A 22,347-nucleotide genomic window follows, 5' to 3' on the forward strand; every position below is an offset into this window, starting at 1 on the left:
AGGATTACCAAGAATAAAATGAACAGATGCTTAATTTATATTTGTAAAGGTAACAATATTATATCTTTGTACAGATTGTTGTACTAAATTTGCGCTGTCTTGTTATTAACCATTGATGTAAGTTCACACTATCTTTAATATTTTCTACAAATTTAGACTATATGAAAATTCACAATATTTGATTTTACAGTGGAAATATTTCATAGTTTATGAAAATTTTGTTGCAGTTGAAATTTAGAGTTGAAGAGTTTGCAACAATAACCCCTTTTCTAGCATTGTCAATTTCTGTTTCCTTCAATGTAATGGAGCATCTTCTGTGCATTGCTATACATGCTACTGTGTTATGTGAGCATAAATCCCATTGTTTCAAAACATGCATGAAAAAAACAATGTCGGTAGTAAATTATTGTCAGCAGGTCACTGAATATAGACGCCAACTACTGCAATCTCAATCAAGAAAACATTCTTTTCCTGCAGCCTTCCTTGGGTTATTCTTGTCAAAATAATAAAACATGTACAAGATTTTCAGACACTATTCTCATAGTAAATTGTGCACAAATTTGATACAAGATTTGAAATTAACAGCTGTAAAATTTTTGCTACTTTTGCTGAAGGGATGATTCATTGGAAATAAAATCAAGCGAAAATTCTTTTTTTCCTATATTTATATTCATTTTGCCAAAAAATCAGTGAAAATAAATTCCATACCAAATACACAAAATGTCTTTTCAGCGAAAATTAATTCCAGCTACAAAAATAAAGTATTTTACAAAAAGTACTTTGCAATAAATCAAGTAAACCATTGTATAGTTGTTACATGCACATACACAACCATAGCCATAATATTGTAAACTTACCGGTACTAAGAACACCAGATATCATCAGAACAACTAAAACCAGAGCCAATAACGCCAAGAATAGAATAATAATGGTCATAGAATAACTTCTCACACACTGACAAAAGTCGGACGATTCTGTATCTTTTGATTTAATGTCCTGCGTCTTTCTCTGATAAGAAATATCATGAAAACCCTCGTAGGCTGGGTTTTTCCTTTTCCTGTAATACACAATGAATGGAGACATGTAATCAGAATTCAGTACATTCATTCATCACACTTGTATTCATATGGGAATTCTAAATCACCACACTTGTGTTCATATGGAGATTCAAAATCACCACACTTATATTCATATGGAGATTCAAAATCACCACACTTGTATTCATATGGAGATTCTAAATCACCACACTTGTATTCATATGGAGATTCTAAATCACCACACTTGTATTCATATGGAGATTCTAAATCACCACACTTGTATTCATATGGAGATTCTAAATCACCACACTTGTATTCATATGGAGATTCTAAATCACCACACTTGTATTAATATGGAGATTCTAAAACACCACACTTGTATTCATATGGAGATTCAAAATTAACACACTTGTATTCATATGAAGATTCTAAATCACCACACTTGTATTCATATGGAGATTCTAAATCACCACACTTGTATTCATGTGGAGATTCTAAATCACTACACTTGTATTCATATGGAGATTCTAAAGCACCACACTTGTATTCATATGGAGATTCTAAATCACCACACTTGTATTCATGTGGAGATTCTAAATCACTACACTTGTATTCATATGGAGATTCTAAAGCACCACACTTGTATTCATATGGAGATTCTAAATCACCACACTTGTATTCATATGGAGATTCTAAATCACCACACTTGTATTCATATGGAGATTCTAAATCACTACACTTGTATTCATATGGAGATTCTAAAGCACCACACTTGTATTCATATGGAGATTCTAAATCATCACACTTAGGGAAGAGTAGGAAATCAAACGGGCGGTTCACCGCGGTAATCACCGCGGCTCTCCGCGGTACACCGGGGAGAGCCGCGGACTGCTTATAATTAGGGGTCTCTACCGCGGTGGCCACCGATACCGGTTGCAACCGCGGTCGTAGGAAAGGTGTGAAATACGTACTTAACAGTTTCCTTTGTGATTCCATGAGTCTTTGTTTCAAATAGCTGTTTTTAAATCGAGCAGGTTACGAGCATCGCTGGCATGGAAATACTAAGCATATAGTAATATTATCGGCCCACGTATTTTATTAATATAAAAATCCATAAGTCCAATGCTGTATACGAATTGTTGTTGCGTGAAACAATGTTGTATTTTATGCATGTATTTATCACCAATTCCAAGAGTAAAAGTCGTAACTTTCGAAGGTACGAGTATTATGACTCGTCCATACATTTCACTTACGTTTGTTACACTTGAATAAAGTCTACCACATGAAAAGAATGTTATTTACGAAGTTAATAGCCGAGCCTTCCTGATTCGAGCCTCTTGTTGATTTGACAACGGTGGGTATCATTAATGTTTATTCTTTGCCTGTATCGCATTCCAGACAAAAAGTTCAAGATTGGTAAACAAGAAATGGACGAACTAAAATGTCTCCTGTGTTTCACGTGCGACATGATTATTAAAAAACACAGAGTTAAGCGGTCATGTACGTTCTATAAATCTAACCTTGCACACATAATCTTGTATTGACGTGTTTTTTGTTTTTTTTGGTCAAAAACGACGTTGCCTTTCAGTTAACTCTTCGCGAGAGTTTACCGATTTTTTGAACAAATGTTAAGTAACTATATCGTTTTGCGTCAAACTGGGTGGCCCGAATTTAAATGTCAGTGCGTGAACTCATCGAGGTCATTGCCCATTGCCGCATGTAATTCAAACACGTGGTTATTAGAGTTCAGTCGAAATGTACGTGAATAATGCGATCGAAGTGCGCTGCGAGTTTATTATAGAAAAATTTAACATTACGCATGATATTGTATGTTATTGTATGGTTAATATTACATATTCACTTTATTTCGAATAAAATAATTCACCGATGAGTCACAAGTATTTAAAATATTTTCTCGACTTTCGTTAGACACCTGACTCCGGGACCTGACTATCTTTTTCAATGATTTACTAGTAAATGCGCCCATGTTTATATTTGCGTAATAATTACGAATGCAACGCATTATCAAGTCGGTAATATTGAAATATTCACAGACCCAATAGCCCGGGTTAGTGTCCCAACAATAATAAAAATAACTTAGTTTGCGTAATTATTATAAAAGTAATACATTGAAAAATTGAAATACTTAGAGCCCGTCCAATACTGTAAACATATTTGCGTTATTAGAAAAGCAGCACACTAAGTAAACGATGTTGAAATATTCAAAGCCAATACAGAGTTGGATACAAGTTGTGTTATTACAGTACCGCCGGATATGATAACAAGTTTACGAGATCGAAGCGCGGACCAAGAAAGAAAAGGGTTGCTAAGGTAACGCGCCAGTTCAGTGCGTGACTTGGGGGTCAAACTTCGTTCAACACACACTTGATGTCAGCATCGCCGCGTAGCAAGTTTCGCAACTTACTTGAAGTTCAATTGCGCCCCAAAATGATGTCGACGATCACTCAATTGTCGTAACGCATGTTGTACCAAGTCCATGATACACCCCGTTTCGACTTTGGCTTGCTTTTTCTTCTTAGTGCATGTTCTTGTTCACGTAAATGCGACCTCTCACCAATGTATTAAAACACTTTGAATTTATACTTATGCGTGATTATATTTGGTCTACGCGAAACATTAATCTTTCTAAACATTTTCTGAGACCATGCATAATATATATTCACAAAATAATGCGATCTTATTTTATATTATGTTGATCTCTACGTCTTTCTGGATCGTTTTGTGATTTTATTCCAAAGATCAGGCAAATAAAATAAAATAATGTGAACTATTATAGACTAGTTTCCTAGCTTTTGGCTCAGCCAAATTGGTTTAATTTTTCATTAGAACTTTGTGATCCTTTTAATTTCCCAGTTCTTTGTGTTCATTAATGGTCTTGACAATAAGTGTGAATTGCTGTGCGAGCCCACCGCACACGACCGCGGTAAACCGGGGTCATGGAATCTATGCATAAATTTGCATAAAATGCGGTCGACCGGCGAGCACCCACCACCACCGCGGTAATGACCGCGGTGTACCGCCCGTTTGATTTCCTACTCTTCCCTTATATTCATATGGAGATTCTAAATCACCACACTTGTATTCATATGGAGATTCTAAAGCACCACACTTGTATTCATGTGGAGATTCTAAATCACCATACTTGTATTTATATGGAGATTCTAAATCATCACACTTGTATTCATATGGGGATTCTAAATCACCACAATTATATTCATATGGAGATTGTAAATCACCACACTCATATTCATATGGAGATTCTAAATCACCACACTTGTATTCATATGGAGATTGACACTGTCACATTTATATTAATTTAATTTGTTATGATCTAACAAACGACATATATGTACCACTGTGTTTGGGTGAGAGAGTATACACATGCTAACTGTAGACCTTAACATGAGTAGACTTAGCTACATTTTATTAGTTGAATTTATTTCATAATGTGCAATGGCTGTATTTTCTAGTGGGTAATAAAAGTCAAACACAACTTTGATTGAAGTTATGTTTAAAACCATGTGCGTTCACCTCTTGCATGTAAATGAGATGGTGTTTAAATTATGAGCAACTTTGCTAAATAGGAGCATAATCCTAAAATCCTATGGGATGATTTACAGAGTTGTCCCAAGGTGATACATGCTAAATACTGGGGATTAACTTCATAAAGCCAATAGTAAGGACTTTGATAATCACTTTGACTGACATTCTATCAAGGAATGCCACTAAGGCTGAATATATATGTATTAGACGTGTACGTGGTCACAAGCAGGTGAAAGTTTCAAAAACAGAACTGTTTGACACGATTTTTGTAATGTAGTATAAATAATGAATTGCGTTCACACAAAGTTATATTATACACACAAAAAAATACAACAGGTACCTTCCAGAGAGTATTCGATTACCACACTTGTAATGCAAATCACTCGGGGAAAGGCTGTTATTGACAAGCTGGAATGACATGCAACAAGAATCAGTTGCTGGAATGCCCCTCTCACTCCTATTTAGATCACGACGACAAGAAAATAAACGAACTGTAATATAATGTCTCACTCTTTTCTTATCAGTCTTCATAATGTTAGCAGCTAATTCATTCGTAACTCGTCAGTATTCAATTCAGACACATTCATCAGTATTCAATTCACACACACGCGATGACGATGTTATTTGTAATTCATACTGAGTATTGTTAACAAAGAACGCTGCAAACACGCCATAATTGTAAACATGTAACAACATTTACAAGGTTACGATTTTCTTCTTTTTGGAGGAACAGGATATTTACTGACCAGTTCACGTCCTGAGTACTTTTTTATTTTTAACCTTCAGGAAATAAGAAAAGAACTGAAACGTTTTTAATGGTTTGTTTACCATGGAAGGACAAAAGTACGAAAGGCTCTTCCTTTTTAAGCAAGTTTATGCAGTGATAAATATTTTTGTTTATAAAAGAGATGTATAGATCTTTTTCAAGATTAAATTTATGATGGTCAGAAAAAGAATCATTAGTCTTATCACACAACATTTAGATTTTCAGAAAATCATTTGATTTTGTAGCAGTGACTGAGATTTTTCCTTCAAAAATGCCATATAAAATAATCAAATTGCAAAAATTGAGTGATTTACGTTATATTGTTATAAATTAATGAGATATTAAAATAAATAACCAATTCTCATGTATTGCACATGTAAAAACCATGTTAACGATACAGTTTGAAAAAACAAGATGGCTGCCAGTTTGTCATTTTCGATTCAAACATGAAACAAATCATCATGGGCATGTATCTCAACATGTATAATGTTGTATCAAATTTGAAGAAAACCTGACAAATCCTGTCCAAAAAATGGATGTCAGTCAGCCATTTTTGATCTGATCGTGAAACAAATTACCAAAGACATGTACAAGAACATATATAATGTATGTGCCAAATTTGAACAAAAACTGACAAAGCATGCATAAGATACCACATTTTCAAAAAAACAAAATGGGTGCCAATCAGCCATCTTGGATTGAATCAGTAAACTACTGCATGTGCATACATGTATGTCCCAGGTAAAGTACTAGGCACATGCAAAGAATGAACAGATTTGGTTTACAGGGTTTTGAAATACAACTCCGAACAGACTGACGAACAGATGACTAACTGACTGGCAGACAGAGACTTCAATCGAACAGAGCCTAAAAAAACACTGGGATTTGTGGGGTTCATGGCTGTATGTCTTTTTCCCTCATGCAGGTTATTAACAACCCTGACCAAGATTTTTTGGTTCCACAGGTTCCTAACCTGATCCATCCATGTGCAATTATCTGAACATACCAGTATTACTAACATATACAAGTAATGTACAATATTGCATTCAAGACTCCTACACTAAATTACATTGTACCCAGACTTCCTTTTTTGGGTTCAAACCGTTGAAGTCCGAATAGTATATTTTAAGCACACTTTCCAAGAACAGATAACTATACCTAATACATCCGGCCTCCAATGGTGTGCTTTCGACTAAAAAGTGAAATTCACACATCATAATATTTGGATATCAAATAACATATTAAAGTACAGGACATAACAAGAAACTTTAATTGCCTAATGACCCCTGAAAACCTCATTTGCATAATTGTCAGTAAATTGACTATGAACGTGGATATGTTCAGATAGATATATTCCTACTTGGTTTAACCACTAACAATACAAAACATAAATCAAGGTATCGATTCTGAAAGACATCAGTATAACTGCGCTGTTTGATATCTGACAACATCAATACTAATTACTATTATTACATCTGGAAATTACTACACAATCACAACATGTTTAACGTCAATAGCCAACTATATCTAATAATTCATCCCTAGTGAATTTTCATATCTAAAGAGGGCAACGGAATTACAACATTTCAGTTACATAAACTGCAATGTTAATTATAGGTGTTTTTAACATTGTATATGGTCAAAATATTATAATATTTTAATGATATAGCATACAATAAATGCATTTACGGTTCATGAACCCCTTCTACTATAATAGAGTAAATACAGTAATAATACACTTCTTGTCTTGTTCTTGTCTGAGAAATCATGCAGCAGGTAAGAACTTCCAAGGTTAATAACCCGTAAAGTAATAATTTTAATATAACTATAATATTCATATAATCCTAATAATACAATGACATGTGAACGTGGCAGAATCTATAATTATACACAGCACCATTTTATAAAAATGAAATGCATCTTGAATATTGTTGAAATGAATCCAGCAATGTACAAACTCATAAATTATTCAATACACTATCTGTTTCTGTGTGGTCAAAGGACATACACGCCATTATATACCGGTAGTGTCAAATGCATAATGTATAATTCATTATCAATAAATTTGGAGGTAGACATATTATAAACAATTCTACCCTGTATATCATCATGACATTTGCTTTTTTCAAAAATGTTAACTACCGGGGGGTATTTGGTTTCATCATTTCAACATACTGGCATTTAAGGCTCATGAAAACTGAAGTTAAAAGGAAAGAAGAAACTAGTAGACTATTTGAATTTCAAATCCAGTGGGGTTTTATTATTCTAAAGACATTTACGTATGTTATTGCCCAGAGTCGATAATGTCAAACCATTATTTTACAAATGTGGACACTCAGCAATTGATTGCACATGTATTTTTGTATGGATTCTCTTTCTCTCTGACATTTCAGTGACAAGTTTGTTTTTTTCCTCATTATTTGAGTTATGATTGCGTAGTTAGGATGAAGTGTGCACACAGCAGTACATTCTGGAACAGAGTATTTCTACAATGTCACACAGATCAGATGCTGGAATGTTGGGATCAATGCATCTATAAATAGACACATTTATTATATTGACATATTTTCTGCATATTAATTCAGTTGGATGATGTCGTATTTTTTTTTACAAAGAAAAGAATGGTTTAATGTGTTAATATGGAAGGCCGTGCTGGAAAATAGTCTAGGTCTATCAATTTTTTTAAGAACACAACTACATTGTAACTTAAATATTTACATACATGTAGCTGTCAAATGGTAAGGCAATAGTTGCACACGAAAATATGTTTTAAAAAAACCAATGACAAGTCCCTGTCCAGTTTATATTGACTTTCAACATTAGTGCCAAATAATTATTTACACTTATGTGACAGACATGATACGAAGTAGAGCTAGTTTATTTGTGTGATTCCTTACTTTAAAGTGCCTGTGAAATGGCTGCTATTTTCATGCCTAAAATTATCCATTGATACATAAATATTATTTTTTTATGTTTCTAAGCATGAATTATTTTTTTAAGTGAAAAAATGTGTTTTAAACTCAATCTACATCAACTTTATTTTTGTGTATTTTAAAAAGACGCTCCTCATTAGCTTCTTATTTGCATACAGAAATTCCCCTTGTGACGTCAGAAGGGGAAGTCACATGGCAGCTTGCATTGCCGATACGTGTAAATAAGGCAAATTTCTTCTGCAGTTTTCTCGTCTTTGACTAAATTTTCATTTATGTACTTGTTCGTCGAGGAGGAATGGACCATAATGAACACATAGTATCAATTTTTGTTGCATGGGGTTGAGTTAGATGCGAAATATGTTCGTTCTGGTGTAGCTGGTCACCATGATCGTCAGCGGCGCACGTTTGTACACTGTCGCTGGACAAAATAGAATTTGACGTCGGAGTTCTCTCGTTATTTAGCAGGTTACTAGGCACGTCACTACACTGTTATATTTCATCGATCGTCTGAGTAAAACTTTCAAAATTAAAATAAAAGAGAACATATTTTGACATTCTAAACATTAGACCATAGTGATCACTATAAAATAATTTAAAAAACGACAAATCACAGTTACTAAATAAATGACAGCCGCGTGGAAATAAATTGAAATTTTGTTGAAATAGGTGAACGTGTCGGGTCACGACGAGGGAAATTGCGTTAAAAGCGGCGTTTAATTGGATAACAAAAATAATCGAGATCGACACACATACAGATAAATTCAGAGTGGATTCGAGTTACCGTGATCCATGGCGTGATTGTCATAATTATAACATCATATTAAAACTTTATTTGGTGGAAACACATTGACCAAGCCCTGATTCTTATTTCAGAAAATATTATGCAGATCAAGTTGCAAGCATGGAGGTAAAACAAGAACAGAGGTGTGAATTCGACATTCAACACAAACCACCGAACAATTCAGAAACTTTTAGCCTTCGAAAATGAAAACAATTAGCAGTGTGTAAGGGCTGTGTAATTTCCTGTTTGTCCGACGCTTCGTTTTCGGGTCACTGTCAAAATTATTGCTACCTTTTACTTAACAGGGACTACCGTAAATAGTCTCTACAAAACGATAATCAGGATCGCAAAAAAGTCAACTCATTTGAAACACTTGCCGGACGTCTCTCTCTCTTCTGAAATCCGCCTCGGTGATCATGGTCCGGAATCTATTTCTTTCAAAGTGTTGCGCCAGGTTTATGTTGTCGGCGTTTCTCTTTAAACCTAGTTGTTTTTTTCATGGACGAGGACAGTTTTTCCAAAAAATTAATCTGAGGTTAAGTGGCTTTCGTCCACTGATGTCGCACCTTCGGATCGATTAGAAACGTGTGAATACTTACACTATGACTATATGTTTCACTGCAACTGCCCACAACTCAACATCTAAAAACTCTCTCTCTCAAAAAAAAAGAAAATAGACAAAAAAAGAAAGAAAAAAAACACCGACTGAAAAATGTATATCGTTTAAAAGTATACTGAATGACCAGTGTTATTACGGCTCAGGGGTATGACTTCCTCTCATATTTTGGCATTTTGGTGGCGCACTTTCGGCGAGAGTCGGAAATCTGGAAACAGTCGACCATTTCAGGATAGGTGGGTGTGGCTACAACACGAGAAATATCCCAAATTTACTTGGATACGAGTAATCATTTTCAGCAAAAAAATCAATAACTGCCCATTTCAGTGGGATACAGATCTAAAATGGGAAACATGAGGGTGGGCATTGCACAGGCACTTTAAATATTTACATACATGTAGGTGTCAAATGGTAAGGCAATAGTTGCACACGAAAATATGTTTTAAAAAAAACAATGACAAGTCCAGTTTATATTTACTTTCAACATTAGTGCCAAATAATTATTTACACTTATGTGACAGACAAGATACGAAGTAGAGCTAGTTTATTTGTGTGATTCCTTACTTTAAGTCCTCGTGTGCATGTGAATATTTTTTAAATTGTTATTTTATAGCTTCAATAACTTTGCATATGCAAAGCATATGATGTTGCAGTACGGTATTTGAGTAACCTGCTAGATTGACTGAGTCAGCCATCTTGAGAAAAATACAAATTAAAGTGATGTACATCAACCTACAGTAATAGTTACTCCTTCCACAAAATTTAAAGAAAATCAGATTTTAGTGTTTTTTTACAACTAAAACAGTAGGATAGCAGTCGGCTGTCTTTGATCAAATAACATTATTGTATGAAGTTTGAAGTGAATTGTTCAAAGCATGTACAAGATATCTGTTTTCCTCAGAAACAATTTGTCGAATTTCCAAATCAAAGTTGCATGCAACAGCAACCTATAATGATTAATAAATCCACCAAGTTTAAATTAAATCAGCCAACACAAGCCCGAGATATAATATCAAAATATTAAATTTTAGTGTATGTTTTACAACAAAAATGGCTGCCAGTCTTCACATGCATACATAACCATAACGAGGACTAAAAAGTTTGCTTTTCTGAAGTGTTTAGGAAAGCTGTCCCATTTAAACATTATAATATGGATTAAAAATGATAATTAGCTCATTTGCATGTATGTCTTGATTTAATTTAGTGACAGGCGAGTGGTGTGATCATTTGACTAAAAAATACAATTACAGCACTGGACATGTATTTTATAAAAAAAAAAAAAAACTCTGAGAGAAAAAACAAACAAGGAGTAAGCATTGATGACAAAAGAGATGAAGTGACTCAAGTGCTCACGATTAAAGCCTGATATATAGGGACAATCACAAGATTGTGCAGCAGTGACAATTCACAGGGGATTAGTGAATGTTGACAAATGTCAACTATGTGAATGCTTTGAGATCATCTAGTCATGAAATGAGTTTATAGTATTTTACCGTCATATTGTAAACAGTTTAATTTTCAGAGCTATCGATTTATGTGATATTACAACTCAGTATCTTAAAGATTCCCAACAAATTTTTGCTGCTTCTAAATTTCACGATTTCCCTGACTTTTTGGAAATGTGGAAAAGTCGTTCTCATGAAAACAAGTGGTCCAGAGATAATCCAGATTGAGAAAATATAAAGAATGGCCTTTAAAAATATATTTACATAGTTGTGAAGTGGGGAGGCAAGAGAACAAGATCAATAAGGAGGGGTCATTTCCTGAATCCCTTTTGGTAGTAATTAAGCGGCAAGGGATCACAGGAAATGATAAATATATAAGAGATATCAAGACTCTTCTAAACGATAACCTTTTGACATTTGTCTATCTGTGATAAATCCAAATCAGATAAAAAAAGAAGCTTTTTAGAGCGAAGTTATCGACAGAAAGGAAGAAAATCTGAAAGACAACGCCTTGAACTCTTTGTCATCTTGAGACATTGCAAGTGACAGGTACAGATGCACGACTCAAGCATCATCAAGCTAACGATTGTATACTCTAAACTTATTAATAAGTGTTTAATTCCACAGGGAAATTCCCACTATTAATAAAATTGACAACCAAGAATCTGTGCAAATTGCTCAGACAAATGTTGTGTGCTTGTTTACTAGTACATCTACATGAATATTACGCCAATTTATTTTCAAACATGTATACACCTACTGTAAAAATATCTTAATTAGATGCACAATGAGGTATAATCTCATTCTGAATGCCATTCTTCATGCTTCATACACATAAATAATCTTTTGTGAATTACTGCAATTTAAAACAAATCGCAAATATGTTACGCTAGAAAATTTTCCGTTCTTCACAACAGGTTTATTACTTACATAATCACCATATACATAAACGCATACAAGCATACATGTTTTCTTTATTTAAATGAAATTTTAGAAATACGATAGATTGAACAATAATTAACTGATACACAGGAGCATAAAAGACTTTAAAATGTAAATAGCCGCTGAGATCTCGTTTATCGAGCAACAAGACTTGTTTTAGTCCGCAAATAGTCTTCTATTCACTCTTTTCACATTGGACGTGATTCAAGATCTCCACGACCATTTGTCTCTAGGTCTAAATAGTGGCACGTCTGAGCTTCCAACCCCAAAACAAATAAATCAGTCAATCGTAGTCGCCAGCACAGATGTATTTATCTGCCAGATGCTTTATTAGGACTCTTGCCAGCCGGGGAAAGTGAAATAATATGTGTTATTTTGAAGCTTACAAGTATAGTGTTATAATAAACCAATAGAGTAAATTGCATTTTAACTGTTATGTAAGATCAAGCTAGCTTGCTTGAGTATATTACATTGTGTACCCAATAAGATTTACCACCACATACGTGTACATGTATGTTTATACCTCCATGATGTATGCAAGGAACAAAATGACAACTACCCTGACCCCCCTTTTGCTAATCCATTCAATTTGTAGCATTTCATGTTACTGTATATCCTAATACTAAAAGACTCCCTAGTTTATTTTAAAGACTAGTAAAACTAAACAACCTACACACTTAATTTGATATGCATTTTTCACATGCAGACCAATGATGAGGCAAGTTTTACTGCCAGCAAAGCATAGTCAATATAAATGCCTTCATGGTCCATCAGAATCTGCTCTCTATTCAAGTTAAGGAAAGTAGTACAGTTCTAGCATGTACCAAGATACAAATTTAATCCAATGATTATGAAGTTAATTGGAGAATCATACTCAGTTTGCATTGGCAATGACCAAGAAACTTCAACACATGTCATTTTGTATTTTTACAGGTTTTATTTAGTAGGTAGAGATACAAGAATTCTTGTTTCCTGGCTTCATATTTACATTGTATTCTATTTTTTGAAAGTGAGAAGCTAACAGAATAATATTTTATAGCATAAATGTTGAATTGTGTATGGGAGATTGATTGAAACAACAGGTCATTGAAGAATGAGTCACCCTCTGTCATCAACTCCCCAACCCCCAAAGTTTTAAAACATAGTTAAAACTTATGTAATAGCCCCTTTGTACTTCGCTGGTTGATATGATTGGTTCATTTTGACGGTATAACACAACAATTGGTGGCAACTCACTGTATTTTTTTTCCTAGATGCTTCTGATACCTAGATAATTTAGAATTACAGTAGTATGACAGAATATATATACTAGTATACATGAGTCTTGGGTATAAGGCAATAAAAAATGGATCTAACTTTTAATAAGTCATTCAGAAAAATTATTCACATTTTAAAATTGCAAAAATTCAAATAATGAGTTTGGCATTAAATTTATGTTATTATAATACTAAAGGGAATAATACATTCCCATATAAAACATGATATACAATTATTGATCACCATAGTGATTGGTTTGCCAACATTATTGCTACTGTAGTATTTTAATTCTAGTGAATGCATGGATGCAGACAATGACGCACAGATGCACGAACAAAAAACGTCACAGCAAAGTGAAAATGGCTTTTTTGACATCCATCCACATCAAAAAAAAAAAACATTGCTGGAAAAAATGGTTGCACATTTTGTCACTTGACTAAGTGCCAAATTCCCTGAACATCCTATAGCCTGAAAAAATAACTGTTTTGGCAGCCTTCCATGTATACTGCTGCAATAATAAGTTTTGAAGTCATCTGGGATCAAGACCTGCACAATCAGGTTAAAGTCGTAAACAATACATGTTTACGTCCATTCTGGTGGTACTGGAGAAAAGCAGTACAAAGTGGTGACATGATGAATTTGCTGTAATTTATTTTTCTATACTATAGTATGCAATAGTTTTCCCTCTAATAATTAGGCATGCTGAAATTTTTTCTTTCTTGTTTCTGATTCCTGCAGGAGTTTTTTTCCCCCTGTGATTTTTTTCTGCCCCCCCCCCCCTCCAGAGTTTCTAATGGTCAACTCTTAATGTAGTAAACTTAACAGGAATGTTATAATTAGGCTTGATATTATCATATAAGAATTGTCCTGAACTATAGTAAACCATATATTTTATTAAAGCTCTTGTTTCGCACTTCCTGAAATTCTGGGACATTTTCGATCTAATTCAATGGTAGTCATGTGACTGCTAAGTATATAAACAAAAAATATTATTTTTAAAAAATCAGTACTGTGCGAAAATGAAACTAGTTAAATGAGTAACAAACATCGTAATGTTAACCATAGGGTGTCCCATCCAGTCGGAATCTGCACGACTTTTAGCAAAATTATGACATGAACAGACATGGTGCTTATAACATGTCAACATGCTCATGTGATTAATACCTGATTACAAAAGCAGAACTTTAATTTTAGCTGAACTACCAACAATCTTATTAAAGTACCACATCTTATCAAAAACTGTAAAGTAATCTGTGAAGGAGTATGAACAGACAACATCACGCTTGTGCTTTTTGAGACTACATCTCTAAAATTGTCTCTATACATCATCTATGAAGAACGGTGCGATTTTTTTTTCACAATTACAATCATTTTGTCACATTCATCATAAACTATTACAAACCCTAAATCACATAGAATTGTAAGACACTGCATTCTTTCAGAAGGTCAAGCAACTACTGTAAAATGACTAATTTTCACTGGGTTTAAATTTCACTGATTTACCATTTCAGGCATATTCAGTGGGATTTAAGTTCACGGTTTCGTCATTTAGATAATGTGTTCTATGCTAAATTTTACATATTCACTGGGTTTTAATTTAGCGCATTTTCCAGTCAGCGAAATAAGCAAAATTAAAACCCAGTGAATAATTAACCCCTTTACAGTACCGGTATGTTACATATGCAAGCCGAAACAAATATTGTAAATAATAAATACATTTTGTGTAATCTCTCAAAAAAATATAAGTACATCTCATATTTCAAATTTGTGTGAGATAGTATTCCACGCTGATTAGATCTTAGAATGAACTCTGGTTTTGCATTACAAATCTCCCATGTAAAACTAACAAAAACCCGGGAACACATTTTAAAATTTCATACAAGTCAGATGTAATGTATACCAATACATAGCAAACCTTTCACATTTTTGTTGCCTCAACATTTTTATGACGTTATAATGTGAGAAAACTCCACAGAGACTAAATTTCATGAAAGCCGATCACTGTCTAAAGAACCGCATAAAATCACCACAGTTACAAAATGTCACGATCTTTCCTTGTTGTTAATTTAGTAACCTATCTGATGAATACTAATAGAGTTCAGTTTATTTTCATTCATTTTCACTCAAAGAGTCTGCTACAGCTATTTAGCGTTTAAATGATATCCACAAACACAGTATTCCCACACATAATGGTACATACTGAAAAGATAAAAGTTTGATTGTAATAAAAATACGACAATTCTAGTCAAAATAATGAAACAAGAAAGCAAGAAAGATAAAACAACACATTATATTCATGGTATTTTAAATGTTACCAAATAAGGCTTTAAAATTCTAAAAGACAGGAAGCCTCCGGTTATTTTGTCAAAGCAGCCACTATGCATTACAGATGAGATGAATAGACACAATGTATATTATACGCACAATACAGTCCCTAGTTCCACTAGCATGACGCACATGTATAAAGCCTTAGGTGAGGGAAGGACAATGTCACACTTATACCTTGGGTTGGTGGTAGGACAAAGCCACACTTGTCTTGGGGTGAGGGAAAGACAATGTCACACTTATACCTTGGGTTGATGGGAGGACAAAGCCACACTTGACTTTGGGAGAGGGAAGGACAATGTCACACTTATACCTTGGATTGATGGTAGGACCATGGAGGTAGAAAAGAGCCATGGTAGGACAAAGCCACACTTGTCCTGGGGGGGGGGGGGCAATTTCACACTTATACCTTGGATTAATGGTAGGACAAAGCCACACTTGTTGGGGGGTGGCAATGTCACACTTATACCTTGGGTTAATGTTAGGACAAAGCCATACTTGTCTTTAGGAGAGGGAAGGAAAATGTCACACTTATCTTGAGGTGGGGGCAGGACAGCACAACTTATGCAGGACGATGCCTGGAATTTTAAATTTGGTGGTTAGTCAACTTGCGTCTGTTTTTGTAATGTTGACAATGACAAACCCCCCATACCAGAGGCTAACTAGAGTTTTCTGCTATTGATGCATGCAGCAAACAAGTAATGAGCTTTCCAGTAACCACACCAGTCAGTAATAAACCAAGTTGTCTATTTATACTATGATTAGACAAATGGGTTGACTAGCTCTACAACTAATAGGAACCAGTCATCAAGACTGGCTTCTACAAACAACACTGCATTGGTCATATCAACCATGGGTCATAATGAACTGAACTCAGAAGTACATACATCACTTTTTTTTTCTTGCAGCAAATCAGTGTTTCATTAAATTTTGCCCTAGATTTTTTCAGCGATAAATCTATCACCTGGTTGTAACTAAACTGTTTTTCTCCCTTTAGGAGGATCAGTCCAAGTGGATAATTTAATGGCAGGGTTTTATATGCACTGTACAGTGAAGAGAGACCTTGGACAGGCAATCAAAATAGCTCCAGCAGTTCACAGACTTTACATAGTTGTCAACCAGCCAAGCATCTTGATAAGCTGATCCTCACACCAGGAGTAAATATTAAAATATATATAAAATAAAATATTTTTATACAATCATTGAAATTGTTTGTTAATTTTCTTTCCCAGTTATCACCACCTGTTGGTTTTGATCATATTAGATAAGTAACAGTATTATGACTCTTCCAGAGAAAAATGCAATGATCGGATCCTTATATTTGTAAAATTAACAGCTAGTACAATTTGTATATATGTAACAGACATGAAATTGACATATGTGCATTTATCAAAGCCCCCCCCCCCCCCCCCCCACTGAATGGTGGGGTGATTCAGCACAGGAATGTTTATGCCATTTTTTTTTTCCAACTTTTCAGTCATAGTTGCTACTTGGTATATTTTTTCAATTATGATACCACCTCCCTGACAAGGATATAGCACATTATCATGTATCAGACTTCAAAGCATCACACCCACTGCCAATATAAGAAACTGATCCCCATGTGGGGAGAATGGAGAACACAGCAGAGATCACAGTGGTCAGAATCATTAGAGCTGTCTCTTAAATACACAATATGCGAGTAGTTTTGTGTTACTGGGAAAAATGTCTTAGGGCAGACAGACAAAAAAAAAGTTTTCAACGAAGGAAAAATGGACTTATTTGATGTCTCGCAATTTAAACTTTGTAATATATGTAATGAAAAGGATTAAATTTGTATATACTACAATTAAGATGTTGATGCATTCACCAAAACATGGCATTGAAAAATATTTCAATTTCAATCTACCTCCCAAGTGCTGATGAACAGACACACCCTACAATTTTTTTTATTGCAAACCATTCTCAGGTTCCTGTAATAATCTTACTACACGTATTTATAATCCAGTTGAAATATAATTTAAAATACGAGACATTTTAAGGGAGGGTCAATAAAAGCAGTAGCACAGAAACAAATTATAATTGCTATATGCTATAAAGGTCAACTGATTTGATAATAGCTCATCTGTATAAATCATGAATATACACACTGACATCCTACCCCGACCCTAAACACACAAAAGTAATGAAGAAATTGTTTTTTTTTCCTAAAAGTGGGAGGGGGGGGGGGCATCTCTTCAATCTTAGTTACCAGCAGTCTTTTGATACAAAATCCTTGTGTGCAGTAAATGCTTTAATCACAGGATATGAAAGAAATGTACTTCCCTTACAACTTACACTCTTATTGAAAATCAAAATGGGATATTTTACCTTGGTGCTCTCTCCTTGTCATGTAATATTCCAGTTGTAGAATTTGTTGAGTGGACTCTCATGAACTGTTGATCTGCTTCAGGCTGGGAAGATCTATTCTCGCTGTCGGGACTGTCCACGTTATCCCCTCTTTCAGCATTGGAATACTTCCCAGATACATTTCGGACATGTGGCACTTCTTCATACGGGTTATCTACAGGGGACGTTTGTTGGAGGGGAGAATGTGGAATCGGGGGTAATCGGGATTGGGTTGTGTTGATCATCTGTAGATAAGAAGGATTCCTTGGAGGGGTTGGCGGTGGTTCATTGTATGATTTTTCTATGGGAAATTTGAAAGAAAAATATTATTACAATGAGAAAAGCATGTAAATTTTTTTTATTTGCTTCATTGTTTGCAGAAAATGAGATAACATTATAGTAAGGAACCAGTTTGAGCCAAATTTAAACTTCATTTCACACGACAGCATTTTATCGGAGCCTAACGGCTTGAGCCAGCAAAAATGGTCGTGTAAACGCATTCGGCTCGAGCCAAGTTCGGCTCCACTAAACCCTCGGGTTGAACTCCAATAGGGTTGAGTCCCGACATGGCTCCGATCGTGTAAACGCATCTGGGCCCAACTATCGGAGCCAAAATCAGGCCCTCACGTCACATCTTCTTCGAGTTACCTCTCATTTCAATTATGATGGAGACAACATCTTTCGTATTTTCATGCAATTTCTTGAATAAGAAGTACGCGTCCTAATATATAGTAACGAATTATTGCGATAGATTGGTAGCTCAATGGGAAACAAAAAATGGCGTACGAAATTATGCGACAAAAACTTGAAAGAACGACTGAACGGAAACTAAAGGATAAAAAACGTACGGTGACGTGTTCCTGGTAGGTTTAGATTCTTCCATAGTCCCTCTATGATAGATAGAGAGAATCTGTGATTTTTCCTAGTAGTTTAGATATCACTACAGTTGAATAGTTACAAAATGGTAATTTTGCATGACAATAACTTGAGCGAATAGGCTGTATTAAATGCATTTTAGCTGCCGTGTTTCCTGTTTATTCGAGATACTAGTTCCTAAATCATAATACCAGTCATTGTCTTTTCTACCTCTATGCTCAGGCTCTTTTTCTCTTAGCTCAACAGCATCATGCCATGTAAGGAAAAAACACAAGCACGACACTAAAATAGTTTTCAGTCACTAATTATTCAAGGGCACTGTTCTGTTCAGCTTTGATCGAACTGAATCAAACTATGGCAGATCTCGGCTTTCGTTCGGCTCCTGACCGTATGAACGCATTGGAGATAATCTCCCGTTAATCCGTGGGAGGAGCAGTAGTTCGGCTCCGATAGAATGCTGCCGTGTGAACATAGCGTATGTGCAATGCATTATATGAGACTTCACATTACATATAATAGAAAACTATTACCACACATTCATATTAATAACAAATTACTTTGTTTTTTCCTGCATCATCAAGCTAAATTTGAAATATGAAGAAACAATTCAACCATAGAAACTAATACAAAATGCAAATTTTTGCCATTCAGCAAAACATTTCAGATTCAGATTGTTCTGCAACCTCTATTGTGTTGTCATTATTGCTATTTACACATGGGATTGACCTATAAACACATATAGAAGATCAAATATAATCTTCAATTAGGATAAACTTCCTAAGATATCATTAAATTACTGATCATATTGACTCTCCTTATCTGAAAATGACAAATCACAAAGTAGATTACGCATAATAATGCATACTGTGCAGCAATTTGGGAGATCTCTCTGTCTAATTTGGTCACTTCATCAGATCCTTCTTTTAATGCTGACTTTATTAAATATTGACAGTACCCTTATACCATATAATTGCGATATGCCAAACACTTTTACTAGAATCTGCTGCTATAGCACCAGAAAAATCAACAAGCAGCCTCTCGGCTGAGATAGCTCCGCTGTTAGCAATGCCTATTTCAATTAAGAACTGAAGATATCATTAGAATATGAACAATATTTATGCTATCAAGGCAATCGGCCTTGCTTTTTTTCAACAAGAAGTCAAAAATGCTACTTTTTACCAAAAACGACAAAAATGTTCTTCAAAATTAGACAATTAAAAATATCATTAAATGAACTCATCTACAAGTAAGTGAGGTCTACCAAAGGTACATATACATCAAGTATCAAAGCAATAAGAATTGCAGTTTTCAAGAAGAAGTCGGAAAAGTAAAACATTGACACGGACGAGGATGGACAATCACTCATATGATAAGCTCCACTCAACAAAGTCGACAGCGGAGCTAATATAAGTTTATTTAAATTATAAGAACTAGGTTTCTCCATGGCAACAGGATATACTATGATATACAATGAATTCCTGTGTATTTAAAATATATCCGTTTAATTTTTTTTAAATAATCGTTGATGTACCAAAAAATTCACCTTTAGGATTTGAGACAACCTTATTTTATTTTTCTTCAGTTAAATAGATCAATACGTGGTCCAGAATAATCAGTGTACACAAATAATCAGAATCAATAAAGTACCGATAAATGAACAGGATATACAAAAGCAAGTCGAGAATTTTTTTATTTTTTCTATGAGGGCTTGCTCATTTGATTACTGGGGGGGGGGGGGGGGGGTAAGTGGGAGGGGCACAATTAGAATACTTACTCTGCATCTCTTTTGAAAACTGCGATTCATTGATGATGGTCTGTGGGATTTCCTCCAGGGGAGCCTTTGACATCTGGCTTAATGGAATTCCTCCATTTTGCATAATTTCAACAGAATCAGAGGTAGGCACATTGGCATAAGAACGACTATCCATTTTAATCCTAAACATCTGACATCAAATTCCACTTTTTTACAAATGCAGCAGTGACGGCGAAACTGTACCTACGAAAATAAAAGAAAAGTAAAATACATCGAGCGTGTAAATATTCAAATGAGATCGTACAGAGGTGCATACCTCACCAGGTATTTCACATCAACTGATCACAATATTACTGTATTATCTATTCTGGTGTAACCTTTTTTTTTTTCCTATCATTAAAAGAGACAATGTAAATATAAATATAAATTATGTTAAATCTAAGTAAAATTATCATTTGGTTTTAAATGAATCAAAATTTATTCATGCATTCAAAAACAAATATATTACAGTATTAAAAATCAATTAAGAATTGTTATCATCATGATTAATACTATCATTTTCTTAATAATAATACGATATTGCTAGTAGCATTGTAGTATATATATTGACTCTCTGACTAACAGTATAATATAATTTACTAAATTTTAAACTGTTACATTTCAGTAGTTTTAAACTAATTGCAATGATTATAAAATTATTTTACTGGATATCAGTGCATATAGTTTCCTGTTTATTTTGTCAAATGCAATTTATCAGGGCTATTCCACGTGCTTTGCCGGGTGTCTCATAAAACGATCAAGGCCATATGATAATAAGCATTTGTCTGCACAAAACGTGTGCGCTCCATTTTCAAAATATTATCCTAAATCAAGGTCGAATTGTAGGAATTCGTAACTAACAATACATAACAAACGGCAGCCATGTGGTATAGTAAAGACGATCACGTTGGCACTGTGCCAGAGTCACACAGTCGTTTTACGAAAAGTTGACAACAATCATCTCAACAATGGTAAACTGCGTTCTTTTAAAATATATGGGGTTACTCCCATATCTTTAGTTAGTGAAGTGATAGGGTGAAACCGGCACTGTGAATGCTATGTAGCGTGTAAGCGTTGAACCTCCACTATATCATGTACGAATAACTACGATACTGGACAATCATGTACGTTATCGATACTAACAATCGGTAAATTACTTACCAAAACTGGGATCGGATTTTCCTTCTTATGAATATATAAATCGAAGTCAAAGAATGCGAAACAGCGAAATAAAACTCAAACTTGCTTGGGAGTTTGATAAACACTGTTCACAAACACTATGCTCCTTGGCTACAAAACACGATTACAAGTCAAGCCACGAGACGTGTAGTGACTCAATTTTGCCGGTTAATAAGATTCGTCGAGAGTTTTCGGACGATGTTTCGCCATTGTATTGTCAATCGAATGAAGAACCTTGGATAAATCGTATAATTTAGTCACGTCACGAGAAATTTCACTGGACACGTGAAATTGTAGGTAGTAGATAGATAGATAGATAGCCTGTGGTAGTAAGATGGAAGGGTGGCGAGAAGTTATGAACTGGGCTCATGAATATTCAGTGCGAGTGTTGGCAATGGAAATATAAACAGTATTGTCACGTGACAAGGTGGGTTGGTCTGCCAGTCTCGTTTTCGTTTTCCCGCCAA

The 22,347-nt window shown here is 34.7% G+C and overlaps 1 protein-coding gene across 1 annotated transcript in view; it reads right to left on the minus strand.

Moving 5' to 3' along the window:
• LOC100371823 (uncharacterized) overlaps positions 1-22,248 on the minus strand; it is a 30,667-nt gene extending 8,419 nt beyond the window's left edge. Inside the window, exons 1-4 of the mRNA XM_002735181.4 lie at positions 21,863-22,248; positions 20,684-20,905; positions 18,016-18,334; positions 858-1,057 (exon numbers count right to left, since the gene is read on the minus strand). Coding sequence (XP_002735227.1) covers positions 858-1,057; positions 18,016-18,334; positions 20,684-20,852 — 688 coding nt within the window. The 5' untranslated portion in view covers positions 20,853-20,905; positions 21,863-22,248. The remainder of the gene's footprint in view (positions 1-857; positions 1,058-18,015; positions 18,335-20,683; positions 20,906-21,862) is intronic.
• Positions 22,249-22,347: the final 99 nt, after the last annotated feature.

Source organism: Saccoglossus kowalevskii, chromosome 2 (assembly GCF_978046115.1).
Source record: "Saccoglossus kowalevskii chromosome 2, keSacKowa6.1, whole genome shotgun sequence".
Taxonomy (NCBI): Eukaryota; Metazoa; Hemichordata; class Enteropneusta; family Harrimaniidae; genus Saccoglossus; species Saccoglossus kowalevskii.